This window comes from Artemia franciscana, chromosome 10, assembly GCF_032884065.1.
Source record: "Artemia franciscana chromosome 10, ASM3288406v1, whole genome shotgun sequence".
NCBI lineage: Eukaryota > Metazoa > Arthropoda > Branchiopoda > Anostraca > Artemiidae > Artemia > Artemia franciscana.
Genome location: NC_088872.1, coordinates 50741962 through 50756960, shown reverse-complemented (window position 1 = coordinate 50756960; position 14999 = coordinate 50741962). Strand labels below are relative to the sequence as shown.

The following is a 14999-nucleotide window of genomic DNA, read 5'->3' as shown; positions in this document are numbered from 1 at the left end:
GGGGGGGAGGAGCAGTGGTGGACTCCTTCACACTGCCAAGGAAAACACTTCTGTAAAGAGTTAAAAAGAAAATGCCAAGATCTGAGAGGTACGTTTTAGAGGGCGCCTATAGCTCAGTGGCAATGGATGTTACATTATTATTATTATTACTTTTTTACGCAAAGACAATGGTCATTGACTCAGTTTTTGTGAGTCCATCCATAATGATAATAATCCAAAATAGTTAAGTGTTTCGGGCTTTACTTGACCTTTACAGACTTATTTATGTTATTTCTTCGTGTTTTTGTTATGTTTTCTCTCTATATTGTGATATTTTTTTCGGTGCTCAACTAATTCTGTTTCTTATTCTTAAGCTACATTTATACTGAGCCACCTTCATAATTTTGAGAAAATGTTATTTAGCTTTTGTTTTAAGGGATAAAACACCAAGCAGTTCGTATGGCGAAGCTGGCCCTAGTGAAAAGAAATACTCCCGTTTATTATCTGCTTCTTCATCTGTGGCCAGTGTGATCAGTGAAGATTTAACTGGGTATGTAACTTCATCTATAAGGCCTGAAATGGTTGAGGGTACTTGTTTTGCATTTTGCTGTTTTTATTTTGCTCTCTGTTTGTTTTTTCCTCAATCCCCTCCCCCCAAAAAAAAAAGTTTATAAGATAAGCTTAGTCCATTTTTCCTGGGCTTTGTGAACATTATTTGTGAACAAGGTTCAACAAACTTCAAAGCCTTAAGGTTTAAAGAGAGTTCTATGAGTAAGGCTAATAGAGGTTTTAACACCCTGGCAATTCAATTTGAGCAATTCAGCTTCTTGAAAAATCTTGAGCAACACTTAATGCCCTGGACAAAAACAAAAATAAATGAGAAAAAATTGAAAAATAGTATTTGGGGCAGTAGTCTCACTTTAATGCTATTTGTTGTTTCACCAATTAGTGCAATGGTGATGTGCAGCGCGCCACGGACTAGACTTGCCTTTTAGACATAGACATAGACATTTTTTTTATTGTCATCCAAAACATCAAAATTAAACAAACAATTTACCATTAACTGCCACTCTTTAAGACAAAATAGTCCTGACTGTGGCCGCAATTCTAACCACCATGAATCTGCTAAATTAAATTAAAGCCTTGTAGGTATTAAATAAAAAAAAAAAAACAAGTTTTTTCAACTGAAAGTAAGGAGCAACATTAAAACTTAAAACGAACAGAAATTATTACGTATATGAGGGGGTTCGCCCCCTCGTCAATACCTCGCTTTTTACGCTAAAGTTCGAGTTTTATTCCAATTCTTTAAGAATGACCCCTGAATCACAAGTACTAAAAAAAATTTAGCGTAAAGAGTGAGGTATTGACGAGGAGGCGGACCCCTTATATACGTAATTATTTCTGCTCGTTTTAAGTTTCAATGTTGCTCCTTAATGTCAGTTGAAAAAACTTGTTTTTTTGCATTTAATTTCTGATCGTTTTTTAAATAATGCTTGGAAATCCGGCGCCCCTTCATGGAAAAATTATCTTCCCCAAAGAAAAATTCCTCCATGGTTAGATCCTTCAACGTAATTTCTCCCCTTGTTTTGGTCACTTAAAAAGGGCACTAGAACTTTTGATTTTCCCTCAAGTGAACCCTCTCACGATATTTTAGGACCACAGGGTCGTTATGATCACCGCGGGGGGGGAAAAACAAATAAACACGCACCCGTGATCTTTCTTCTGGCAAAAAATACAAATTCCACATTTTTGCAAATAGGAGCTTAAAACATCTATAGTATGGTCTGATACGCTGAATCTGATGGTGTGAATTTCATTAAGATTTTATTACTTTTAGGGGGAGGGTTCCCCTTTTTTCGAAAATAAGGTAAATTTTCTCAGGCTCGTAATTTTTGATGGGTAAGAATAAAATTGATTAAACTTGTATATTTAAAATCAGCATAAAAATCCAATTTTTTGATTTACCTATTGGTATCAAAATTCCGTTTTTAGAGTTTTGGTTACTGTGGAGCTGGGCTGCTTCTTACTTACAGTTCGTTGCCACGAACTGTTTGACAACACTAGTTGAGTATTTCTTTTTAAGCATAACTTACACCTTTTAGTGGAATTTTCTAATGACTCTGATTTTTCCTGGGTATTACCTTAAAAATGGTAACATCCCTTCATCTAGAGTTTTATCAATTTAATTAACTGTCTAGTTTATCCTTTTGGTAATCTTGTGTCTATGGTAATGCCTCAGAAATTGGACAGTGCCTGATTTCGGACATGCATTTTGTAAAAGAAAAAAAAAAGAAAAATAAAATAAATAAATCAAATTTACAATTACTTGGGGGTAAAATGAAATTAGTCTTTTTTTCTACATTTAAACCTAAGAAGTGTTACCCTAAAAGCCTTGTTTATTTAAATAGCCGCATTCAGCCACATTCCTCATATCATATACATATTATTTTTCATTTATTTATAAAAGTACCGAATCCAAGTACAAAATAGGTTTGTAACACTGAAGATTTTGATTAACTAAGACCTGGATCATAAGAGTGGAACATTCAGTCACTTTCACAGTCATTAAGACTGTCTTCATCAGCACTTGCTTGAAAATATAGCTCCACTTCTTAAGACTTAGATTCTGATTCAGGTGACCATTCCTGTTCCAAAGCCCCCCCCCCCCCCACCCCCAACGAAAGTTCTTGATAAGGCCCTTAGGATTATATATTAACTTCTACCTCCACCCTCTCACCATCTCTCCCTTAGAGCTAAAATAGGGGAATTTTCTACGGGAGAGGGGGAGGATTCCAGGGTGGGGGGAGGTAAACGCCCACTCCCTGGGAAAAGCAGCATGAATACAAGATCTTTCTGAGATGTGAAATTTAAAATAAAAATAAATATATTGATCCTGCTTTGGCCCTCCGCATTGTTAAAAATCCAGATCATGTATTTGAAGCAAATATCTTCCCACATTCTTTTGGGAAGGCAATTGAAATTTAAAAAAATCCACGACCTTGCTTTAAATAGAGATTAAATAAAAAAACAAGTTTTTTTTAACTGAAAGTAAGGAGTGACATTAAAACTTAAAACGAACAGAAATTACTTTGTATATGAAAGAGGCTGCTTCCTCATCAACGCCCCGCTCTTTACGCTAAAGTTTGACTCTTTCTCTCAATTCTTCTTTTTAAAACAGTAAAAAACTTTAGCGTAAAGAGCGGGGCGTTGATGAGGAAGTAGCCTCTTTCATATACGAAGTAATTTCTGTTCGTTTTAAGTTTTAATGTCGCTCCTTACTTTCAGTTAAAACAACTTGTTTTTTTTATTTAATTTCTGAACGTTTTTGAATCAATGCATGTTTTGATTTTGGCTCTCCGCAGAGGAATAATCAAAACGAAATTTGCATATTTTTTTTTTTTTTTGGCTAAATTGGCTTTCTCATAATTTTGATCGAATGATTTTGAGAAAAAAAGAGCGGGGAGGAAGCCTAGTTGCCCTCCGATTTTTTGGTTAATTAAAAAGGCAACTAGAACTTTTAATTTTTTACGAATCTTTTTATTAGTAAAATATTTACGTAACTTATAAATTAGCTTACGTAAAGAACTTTTTTATTATCATGTTTTTATTCCATATATGAGGGGGGTCGCCCCCTCGTCAGTACCTTGCTCTTTACACTAAAGCTTAAATTTTGTCCCAATTCATTAAGAATGACCCCTGAATCACAAAAGCTGTAGAATAAATAGTTGAAATTACTAAAAATACTTTAGCGTAAAGAGCGAGGTATTAGAAGGAGGTGAGCCCCTCATATGGGTAATAATTTCTGTTTGTTTTAAGTTTTAATGCTGTTCCTTACTTCCAGCTGAAAAAACTTTTTCATATTTATTTTTTAATTTTTTTTTTAAATAATGCTAGTAAATACTGCTCTCCCTTCATGGAAATTTTTTTCTCCCATGACAAATTCTCGATGGAAAGTTCCCCTAGCATATCCCCCTCATCTCAACTCCTCCCCCCAACCAAAAAAATCCTCCTGAAAACGCCTGTACAATTCCCAATAACCATTACTATATGTAAGCACTGGTCAAAGTTTGTAACTTGTTGCCCCTCCCACGGGGACTGTGGGGTAGTAAGTCGTCCCCAAAGACATAGTTATAAAGTTTTTCGACTACGCTGAATAAAATGGCTATCTCAGAATTTTGATCCGTTGACTTTGGGAAAATAATTAGCGTGGGAGGGGGCCTAGGTGCCCTCCAATTTTTTTGGTCACTTAAAAAGGGCACTAGAACTTTTCATTTCCGTTAGAATGAGCCCTCTTGCAACATCCTAGGACAACTGGGTCGATACGATCACCCCTGGGATAAAATAAAAAAAAAACAAGTTTTTTTTTAGCTGAAAGTAAGGAGCGACATTAAAACTTAAAACGAACAGAAATTACTTCGTATATGAAAAGGGCTGCTTCCTCATCAACGCCCTGCTCTTTACGCTAAAGTTTTTTACTGTTTTAAAAAGCAGAGTTGAGAGAAAGAGTCAAACTTTAGCGTAAAGAGCGGGGCGTTGATGAGGAAGCAGCCCTTTTCATATACGAAGTAATTTCTGTTTGTTTTAAGTTTCAATGTCGCTCCTTACTTTCAGCTAAAAAAACTTGTTTTTTAATTTAATCTTAAAAAGCCTGAAACTATAATACTATGCAGTAGACCTATACAAACATGAACTTTTAAGCAGGCCTAATTGAGAGCTAACTTCATTCAATACAATGTTAAAACCGTTATAAAAATGAACAGGTTTATATAAGTTTTCCGAGTGCAGAAATAGCCCCAAAAACGATTAATGGGAGGTTAATTGGCATTTCAAATTTTTTCTGGACCAGGGCCTTCTGACCCGCCTGTTTTTATGGCGTTTGGCTCCCCCCCTCCTTGTCACCTTCCAAATGCCAAACCCGGTGCCCTCTTCGTGGTGCCAGTCCACCCTGTGTTTATGTACATACTTATATATATATATATATATATATATATATATATATATATATATATATATATATATATATATATATATATATGACTAAATATCATCTTTAGGATATTATAGTTTTGTTTAGTCCACTTTTACAATTATAAGTGCGTAATTGTTCCACAACCAGAGCGAAATCGATTTAAAATTATGATTCTGCTTCAGAAACTAATCATGACCTTGTTGACAAGTCCATTTCTTCTCGAAGGGAAAACAATCTTTAAGTTGTTTCGTGTAGGTTGCACCCGAAGCCTGGATACAGGGTCAGAGGCATAGGACTAGTAACTAGCTTTTAGCTGGGATACTTAAAAGTAAGTTTTGGGCGACTGCATCATTGAAGCTAAAAAGATTAAATAAGAGGGTACTTGTCATTTATCCCTAATCATAATGAAATATATCGAAATATGATGAAAATATAAAACTTTAGAAACAAAATTATGGAAACTACAACAGAGACTATGGAAAACAAGCCGCCCAGAACGTATTATGTTAAATACCTAACCAACTTGATATATCAATTATTTAGTTAAAATATACCTTTACAGTAATTTATATCACTGAGACTAAGCTAATTATCTCCTAATTCAGACAGAGAAACCAGTTTTAAACAGATCAAACTGATTGAGCTTCGTGAGTGTTTTCGGGATAACTGACGAGTTCCCGTAAGGGCATCAATTTCTGACGATGGCTATCCTCTCCATCGCTTGAGGAGATTTTTCACGCGGCAATCATGGCGATAACCCTTTCAGAGAAAACCATCACCTTTCAAATGAGGATGTTAATCCTAAGATTACTGCAAGAGTTGAAGCAAGGAGAGCTGTTCTTAGCTGATTATGTTCATCATGGAAGTTCAGGTGAAAATATTGGCTGAGCAGATTCTGAAGATCAGTTGGCACGTATAATTATATCTCAGAATCAAAAGAAGTAATTCTCTGAAGGCCTTCATACTTGTTCAAGAAGACTTTCAGTATCTTTTTTTTTCTATGACATTGGCTAAGACAAATCATGAAAATGGATAGTTACACAAAGTAAGATAAGTGTCGCTAATCTTGGTTTTAAAAAAATGAATAGGTGAAGTCCTTGGAGAAATGGTGAAGCTGTAAGTAGCGCAGAAAACCTTTCGGTATAAAGTATAAGAACATGGCTTTGAATATGAACTGATAGTGAACGAAACTGATGTGGGATATATGGAGGGGGAGGGGCATCAAGGTCTGGCCCCTCCTCCAGAAATATTTTTATGAATTTTCAGACATTATTTATTAAAATTAAATTTGTCCCCCGCCCTTTTCAGAAAAGAATTCCCGTGTACGTTGCCTGATTTTAAATCGATCAATAAAAGTTTAGTCATCTTATTAATTTTGATTTTTTGTCTCCATCCGGGGTCATAATTTTGATTGATAGTCATTCGTGTTATCAGTAACTACGCAACCACTTAACTTTAACTAAATTACACGCATTGTTATGTCAACATAAACATATCATCATAAACATATTCTTTGATGCTACTTGGCTCGTGAAGTATGTTTTGGCTAACGATCCAGAAAGAAAAACAGTTACTGGAGATATAATTCAATTAAACACATTATCAAGTCAGTATAATTCTAAAGCCGTAAACATATTACACTTTGGCTTCCTTATCCCAAAATTAGGCTTTCAAAGTAGGCCTTATTAAGAAGCCTTATTTTCAAGGTCATTTATTTATTTCCGTATTGCATGGGTGGCATTTATAAGGTTTCAGTATATTTGGTAAATACTTCTGTTTGTATATTCCAAGTAGCTTCATTTTGGCAACTGAAACTCTTTTCATTCATTGATGTTTCTAGTCTGTCCCCTTTCTCAATTTTATCATTCCAAGGATTTTGCAATTCCTGTTTTATTGGCAATGTTTTAGAATCTCCAACTGTAAAAAAAACATAACTAATTAGTATCAAAGAAGCTATAGTTAATGACAGAAGTTTCATTTAAAAATAGCTCCCATTTGTAATACATTAATTCTTTAGATTGTTGCAGGGACCTAGAACCTGTCGAGTTTCTTATATGCCCTGAAGAGAAAGACACGACTAGAAGACAACTTAATCAAAAAAGTGCATAAATGAAAATAGAAAAGGGAAAATGGCTTGGTATCAAAACAAGAAAACTTTTTGCGCATTTTTTAAGACTCCTAGCTAAGCACTAAGCTAAGTCCCCAGACCCATTCGCTCAAACTTTATTTTTCGTTCATTCCTTAAGTTTAAGGATGTTCTTACCTTTCTTGGCATTTCCTTTAACACAAAAAGTGTGACTTTTTGTTCCAGTTATTCGAAAATGACTCGTCAAACACAGAGGTTTTTTGATTAGAATAATAAGCTCTTTAAAAAATTAAAAAAACTCTAGCGTTAAGAGCAATGTATAGGGAGGGACAACATCCCTCATATACGTAATAATTTCTTTGTGTTTTAATTTTTAATGTTACTCCTTACTTTCGGTTGAAAAAACTTGTTTTTTATTTAATCTCTCATAGATTTTTTTTAATTATGCCGGAAAATTTGGCTTGCCTGCCAGAAAATCCCCCTCCGCTCGAAAAATGTCTCTATATTTCTTAATAACCAATACTGTATGTAAACAATGGGCAAAGTTCGTAGCTTGCAGTCCTTTCCCTAGGGACTATGGGAGGGGGGCTCAATTAATCCTCAAAGACATAGTTATTAGATCTTCCGACCATGCTGAACAGAATGGCTATCTCCAAATTTTGATCGGGCGACTGGGAAAAAGGGGGTGTCTGTGGGAGGCTAGCTAATGGCTAGCTTTTGTCACTTAAAAAGGCCACTAGAACTTCTGATTCCGATCAAATGAGTTCTTTTCCAACCTTCTTGGATCACTGGTTCAATACGATCACCCCTGAAAAAAAAAAGTAAAAACACAAACAAACTCGCATTAGGGATCTTTCCTCTGGTAAAAAATGCAACATTCTGCATTTTTGTATATAGGAGCTTGAAATTTCTACAGCAGGGTTATCTGATATGTTGAATCTAATATTGTGTTTTTTCATTTGGGGTTGCCCCCCCCCCCACTTTCAAAAATTTGGGACATTTTCTCAGGCTCATAGCTTTTGATGGGTAACATTAAAATTAATGAATTTTATTTATTTTGAATAAGCATCAAAATTCGATTCTTTATAATGCATCTGTTGACATCAAGACTGTTGGATGAATTTTCTAATTAGAAAGCTTTCTTTTTTTGCAGATTTGACAGCGAAGATGATTGGACGCTACATGGATCTGAAAGCATGTCTCCGACTCACGATCATGAACGTAAAAAGGGTAACAGGTAATTTACAAATTTCAAGCAAACGTAAACTGATGTCGAAAAGTAACTTCTATTTCGAGGCCAGGCTTTACGGAGGAAGGATTATAAATTACCAAATATTTTGCTTTTGGGCCATCAGTACGGCCAAACACAAAGCAGGTCATCCTCGAACGGGGTGGGGAGAGGCCATAAGAAAGGATTTAAAAGAAATTGGAACTTTATTTGAGATGGGTAAAGAGAGAAGCCTCGAACAGATTGGGATAGAGGATGAATGTGCGCTGCTATGCTGACCTCAATCGGCTCTGTATCGCAATGAGTTATTAATGATAGTAGAACCAGTATCCGTTTACCCCCTATGTTTATAAATACAAATTGCAGAAACTTGTAGCAGTATTAGGAAGAGAGGGGGCTGAAGTCCAACCCTCCTTAGCTTTAAAAGCTAAGAAAGCCAAAAGAAAGGATTTAAAAGAAATTAGAACTTCATGGGAGATGAATAAAGAGAGAAGCCTCGAACAGATTGGGATAGAGGATGAATGTGCGGTGCTATGTTGACCTCAATCGGCTCTGTATCGCAATGAGTTATTAATAATAGTAGAACCTGTATCAGTTTACCCCCTACGTTTATAAATACAAATTGCAGAAACTTGTAGCAGTATTAGGAAGAGAGGGGGCTGAAGTCCAACCCTCCTTAGCTTTAAAAGCTAAGAAAGCCAAAAGAAAGGATTTGAAAGAAATTAGAACTTCATGGGAGATGGGTAAAGAGAGAAGCCTCGAACAGATTGGGATAGAGGATGAATGTGCGCTGCTATGCTGACCTCAATTGGCTCTGTATCGCAATGAGTTATTAATATTAGTAGAACCAATATCCATTTCCCCCCTATGTTTATAAATACAAATTGCAGAAACTTGTAGCAGTATTAGGAAGAGAGGGGGCTGAAATCCTACCCTCCTTAGCTAAAAGTACACCCATAGTATTGTAAGCCTCAGAGACGGAACATTTCCGCAACCAATCGTCCTGCGTCAGAAAGCCGTCAGTGATAAACCTTAGGAAGCTGCAAATGAGCAAAAAGAAGTATTCGATTTCAAATTATAAGCAGTTCAAAAATCAATGAACTTTTCTCTTCTTTATGCATGCAATAAATAAAAAAAACTAGTTTTTTCAACTGAAAGTGAGGAGCAACATTAAAACTTAAAACGAACAGAAATTATTACGTATGTGAAGGGGATTGCCACCTCCTCAACACCTCCCTCTTTACTCTAATGTTTTTAAGTACTTTTGGAAAAGCTTCTCATTGTTCTAATCACACGACCCTTGTGTTTCAGGAGCCGTTCTTAAAAAATTGGGACAAAGTTTGGGGAGGGGGCAATCCTCTTCATACACGTAATAATTTCTGTTCGTTTTAAGTTTTAATGTTGTCGCCTACTTTCATTTGAAAAAAAACTGTTTTTTTTTAAAATTTAATTTCTGATTTTTTAAAATAGTTTCAGGAAATCTGGCCCCACCTCCATGGAGAAATCTCCCTCCCCACGGAAATAGCCTCTGGATAATTCAATCCCGTTGAAAATTTACCCCTGACAATTACCCTTAACAACTCCACGCGTAAAATAGAGACGGAAAAGCGTAAGCAAGAAATCGTTCCCCCTCCATCCTAAAATGTATACATGCTTCCCAATAACAATGCTATGTGTAAACAATGGGGAAATTTTACAACCTAAAGACCTTTCCCCTGGGGCTGGGGTTCATGTTATATCCAAAGGTATAGTTATAGATTTTGATCTATAGCTGATAAAGGCATAGATTTTGATTTGACGATATTTGGAAAAAACAGGCGGGAGAGAGGCCTAGTTGCCCACCAATCTTTTCTGTCTCTGAAAAAGGACACTAGAACTCTTTAATTTCCGTTCGAGTGGGTCCTCTCACGATATTCTAGGACTACTGGGTCGATACGATCACTTCTGGGGAAAAAAAAAAATAAACACGCATCCGTGATCTTTCTTCTTGCAAAAAATACAAAATTCCACGTTTTTGCAGATAGGAGATTGAAACCTCTACAATAGGGTTTTCCGATATGCTGAATCTGATGGTGCGATTTTCGTTAAAATTCTATGAATTTCAAGGGATTTTTTCCTGATTTTTGAGAATCATGCATAATAAGCCAGTTCTTTTGATATATCTATTGGTATCAAAATTTCGTTTTTTAGAGTTTCGGCTAGTATTGAGCAGGTACGCTCCTTACTTACAGTTCGTTACCTAAACTGTTTGATTAAACGCATCGTAATCTCATAAGATGGAGGATATCTTCATCCATCGCAGCCAGCCGTCCTTTGTTGGTAAGCAGTGAGTCAGAAACCTTAGAAAACCATAATTGAGTATGCTGCGCAATAATCAGGAATTCGATTTAAAATTATAAACAGTTGAAAAATCAATAAAATCGTAGAAGATTATTCAAAACTTCCTTTTTGTTTTTATCTTTTATGTGTTTATACAATGGGTGCATCGTAACCGCATAAATGTAATGTAGCCGCATAACATCTGTATCCATCGAAATAAATCGTTCTGTATTAGAAAGTTGTGAGTCAAAAACCTTAGAAAGCTGCAGGCTATTAAGATTCGTTTCAAACCTTTATGTCGAGATGATTTTTTCCATTTTAGTTGATCCTCAATAAATACATGTCCTATAACACACGTACTCGTAATATTCATGATTTTATTTACTTTAATATTTCTTTTTTATTAAAAAAAATATAATATACTTTCTTCTAACATTAATTTGTTAGCTTCTTTGTTATTGTATTTACATTTTATTGGATATAATTATTGCTTCATGTCTTTATTAGTTTTTTTTTGTATTCGTTCTTTTCAAATATGACTATACTTTGGCAATACCAACCACTTCAGTTTTTCTCTTCAACAATAGGGATATTATCGATATAACAAAGTTATGTGACCAGGCTGGAGAGATGGGCCTGAAATGATGAAAACCAGTAGACCAAATTTTGCTTGTTTTTTTCTTTCTCAGCTTTTTTGTGTACAAAAATATTTTGACCTACTAAATTATCTATCGTCAAAGTCATGTCTATTAATTAAGGTTGTTGAAGCTCAATCCTTTTTGGAAAATTCGGTAAGGAGGGAGAGAGGGATAAATTAATTTCGCTTGCTTTTGTTATTCATCTTTTCTTTGCCTTATCAGTATTTTGACCAACTAAATTGGAGGTATTTGCTGTCTACCGGAAATATAATATCTGTTAATTAAGGCTCTTGGAGGTCAGACCCTTGTTAGAGAATCTGGTAGGGGAGGGAGGAGGTATATGAAACTCCCAAAAACATATAAATTGGTAACTTTTGCTGTCGGTGGTGCCATTCACAGAAATGTAGGGAGGGGAGGGAGTGGGCAAAAATGTAAGTTAAAAATCTAGGGGGGGGGGGGGCAAAAACGTTTTCTTCGTAATTGACCCCATTTTTTGCTGCATACCTAAAATATAATCTACTAGCTACGGTCGAAACAACTGTTATAGTGAAGATCTGTTTTGTGAACAAAGACTGAGGGTTTTACTAAAAGCTTTATATTTTTGATTTATGGAGCATTTATGTATTTTGGTTTATATTATATTGCATTTTAGTATATTATTTATATATATTTTGATCTATGGAGCATGCTTACCTGTGTTGGCCTCAGGCGGCTCGGTCCTGCAGTAAGTTGTTAGTAGTATTAGTAGTAGTAGGACATTTTCATTAATATTTTGAACTACTGCCGGTTCATTTTTGTCACAAATTAGAAATCAGCTCTTTAACTGTCTTTAAATTATGAATAGGATTACATATTCTTCTATCACTGGTGGCAGCATAATTGCCATAAGAATAAATAACCTGGTACTAATTGAAAACCAAACAGTGGAAAAATTTGATTCTCGAAATTTTTTAGTTCTGATTGGAAAGTATTATCTTTTGTTAAATCGCTAGAAAACATTATTTTGATGTAAAGTGATAATAAATTCAAACGTTTCAACATATGGATTCCAAGAAGTGATGATATGTAGGCTCAATCTCTGGGTGATTTTTGTCATCTCAAGATAGACCTTCATAACTCACAATGCAATTTTATTGGTTATGGGATTTATGAAAGCTAATTTAAGCAAAGCAGATTTTATATAGAATGTCCTAATTGGCTGAAAAATGCTATGAAAAATTCTGATTGGCTCAAACTATTGCTACTACTAACAACTTATCGCAGCACCACTCAACCTGAGGCCAACACAGCTACGCACGCTCCTCCTCTATCCTAATCTATTCAAAACCTCCCTTTTTACAGCCTCTAAGAAAGTTCCCATATTCCTTAAATCTTCCTTTACTGCATCCTCCCACCCCAACCGCAGGCGACCTGTTTCCGTTAGGCTATGCACGTTCTGTTCAAAGCCTCTCTCTTTACACCCTTCCAAGAAGTTCCCATTTCCTTTAAATCTTTCTTTATGACATCCTCCCACCCCAGACGGGGACGACCTGCTTTCTGTTTAGCTCTCGACGGTTCGCCGAAAAGAACAACCTTTGGCAATCTGTCATCCTTTATCCGCGGAACGTACCCTTACCATCTCAACCTTTCCCTCAATATAGCCCTAGAAAGCGGGATTGAACCACATTTTTCGTACAGCCTACTGTATGAAATACGGTCAGTCAGCCGGGTACCCACAACAATCCACAGGCAATTGTTCTGGAAAACATCTAGCAAATCTTCGTCCGTTTTTTGGAGCGCCCATGCTTCAGAACCATATTCGACTACTATCGTCACTGTAGCTTCCAATATTCTAATTTTGATTGCAGACTTATCTTCCTGTTTTTTTTCCAAACTAGCGCTCAAATTTGCGCTAGATGTTTTCCGGCATTAGTAAAGCTTCAATGTGAATGAGCCTTTACTCTGTCTTTTGAAATTTGTGATAATAGCGGTCAGGAGTGGATATGCCAAATTTGTTGCTTTTTCTTTCTGACCTAGGCTTTTTGAGAAATCGCAAGGAATTATATTTAAAGGGAAAAAAATCGACGCATGTCTTGCATACCCTGAAAGTGGATCTAGGGCTGATTCCTGTCACTTATAAACGCGCCCTTTTACTCTGCCCTTCGATTTAATCTGTTAGGTCAACTGATTTGCAGAGTTGCAGCAAAACAGGCACAAACACAGAATTTTTGGACATGGGGGGGGGAATAATGAAAACGTTGGGAGTGGGGGGGGGGCTATGGAAAAAAAAAATTATTTGATAATTTAATGAGAAATGCCCAGGAATTCAAGCACACTTATAATTTTGGGAGTGGGATGGGCCCTCAGCCCCTCCATTGCGCAAGTCCTTGAACCAGTATGTATTTTGCAGGGGGGCAGGTATGACAAATTTGTTGTTTTCTATTCTAAAAGTTACAGAAGTTAGGTTTTCTTTGTTTACTCTCTATCTTTCTATTTTTTGGGGGTGGAGGAGGAGTGTGTGTAGCTGTGTTGGGCTCAGGTGGCTTGGTGTTGCAGTGAGTTGTTAGTAATAGGATTTTTCTGTTTGTTAGTGTAAAAGAGATGAAGTAGGTCAGACCCCTCTTGTTACCCTTGGCTGTAATCTTGCTGATTTATTTGTTTCTTGGATAGTAGAACAATGTTTACTTTTCAAAATCATTTGATTTAGTAAAGAGGGGTTTTTTTATATTCTATTGAACCTTTTTTAGGATCACTAAAAATTCAAAAACTTCAAAGATATAGAATGGGCTTGTGAATCAGTGAATTAAGGCATTTATATAATAATTTATTCGAGCGACGGCACAAATTCGAAAAAGAATCTCAAGAATAGGTAAATTGTATACAAAGTATAAGAAACTATAGTAGAAACTAGGAAGTATAGATAGTTTTTGGAATGAAGCTATTCCTCTGTTAGCAAGGGCGCATCAAGGATTTTTTCGGGGAAAGGGGGTTACAGAAAAACTTTAAAAAAATTTGTCAAATTTTATTTATATGCATTGTTTGTACGTTTTTATGAACCAGAAAAATTTTGGGGGAGAGGGCTTAAACCCCAACCCCTTCCCCCTGGACACGGCTTTGTCTGATTGTCATCAAGATTTATAAAGTAAAAATATTGAAGTGGGTCAAGGCACACAAAAGAGTGTATTTTTAGGCCCCATTTTTCTCAAAATGTTTTGGGTGAACACTCTTTTTTTTATATCCGTAAATCTTTTTTTTATTCTGAACTCTTGCAGAATCAACTTCAAAGAGTGACAAAGGCTCTTTCACTTGGCGAAGTCAATATTTTCCTAATCTCTCGGTCTTACGTCAAGAATGCTATCTAACTGCCACCTACCCACCGGGTGAGGGCACTTCGAACTAATCTTGGCTTGGCCAATCCTCTTGCTATCGTCCCTCCCAAGTGGATTTTGCGAACAAACTTCATTTTACTATATATATTTTATTTATTATATTAGTATTGCTATTTTATCTCCTTATGCAATTCATTTTTTAGACAGAACCACAGTGAGATAGAAAAACGTCGAAGAGATAAGATGAACCTATATATCAATGAACTTTCCCAGGTTGTTCCCTTGTGTGTCACCATGTCCCATAAGCTGGACAAGCTCACAGTTCTTCGAATGGCAGTGCAACATCTTAAAACAATACGTGGCTCCATTCACAGCTATACTGAAGGTGATTACAAGCCCGCTTTTCTTTCTGATGAGGAGTCAAAGAAGCTTATCCTCCAGGTAGTTTTATGCGCTAATACCGCATGTCTTT

At 36.0% G+C, this 14999-nt stretch overlaps 1 protein-coding gene across 4 annotated transcripts in view; it reads left to right on the top strand.

The window, feature by feature from the left end:
- The window catches only part of LOC136032330 (protein cycle-like), a 158159-nt gene that overhangs the window by 75558 nt on the left and 67602 nt on the right, over positions 1-14999 (top strand). For all 4 annotated transcript variants that reach the window (XM_065712643.1, XM_065712642.1, XM_065712641.1 and 1 more), the window contains exons 3-5: positions 416-529; positions 8188-8271; positions 14731-14968. In XM_065712643.1, coding sequence (XP_065568715.1) covers positions 416-529; positions 8188-8271; positions 14731-14968 — 436 coding nt within the window. The remainder of the gene's footprint in view (positions 1-415; positions 530-8187; positions 8272-14730; positions 14969-14999) is intronic.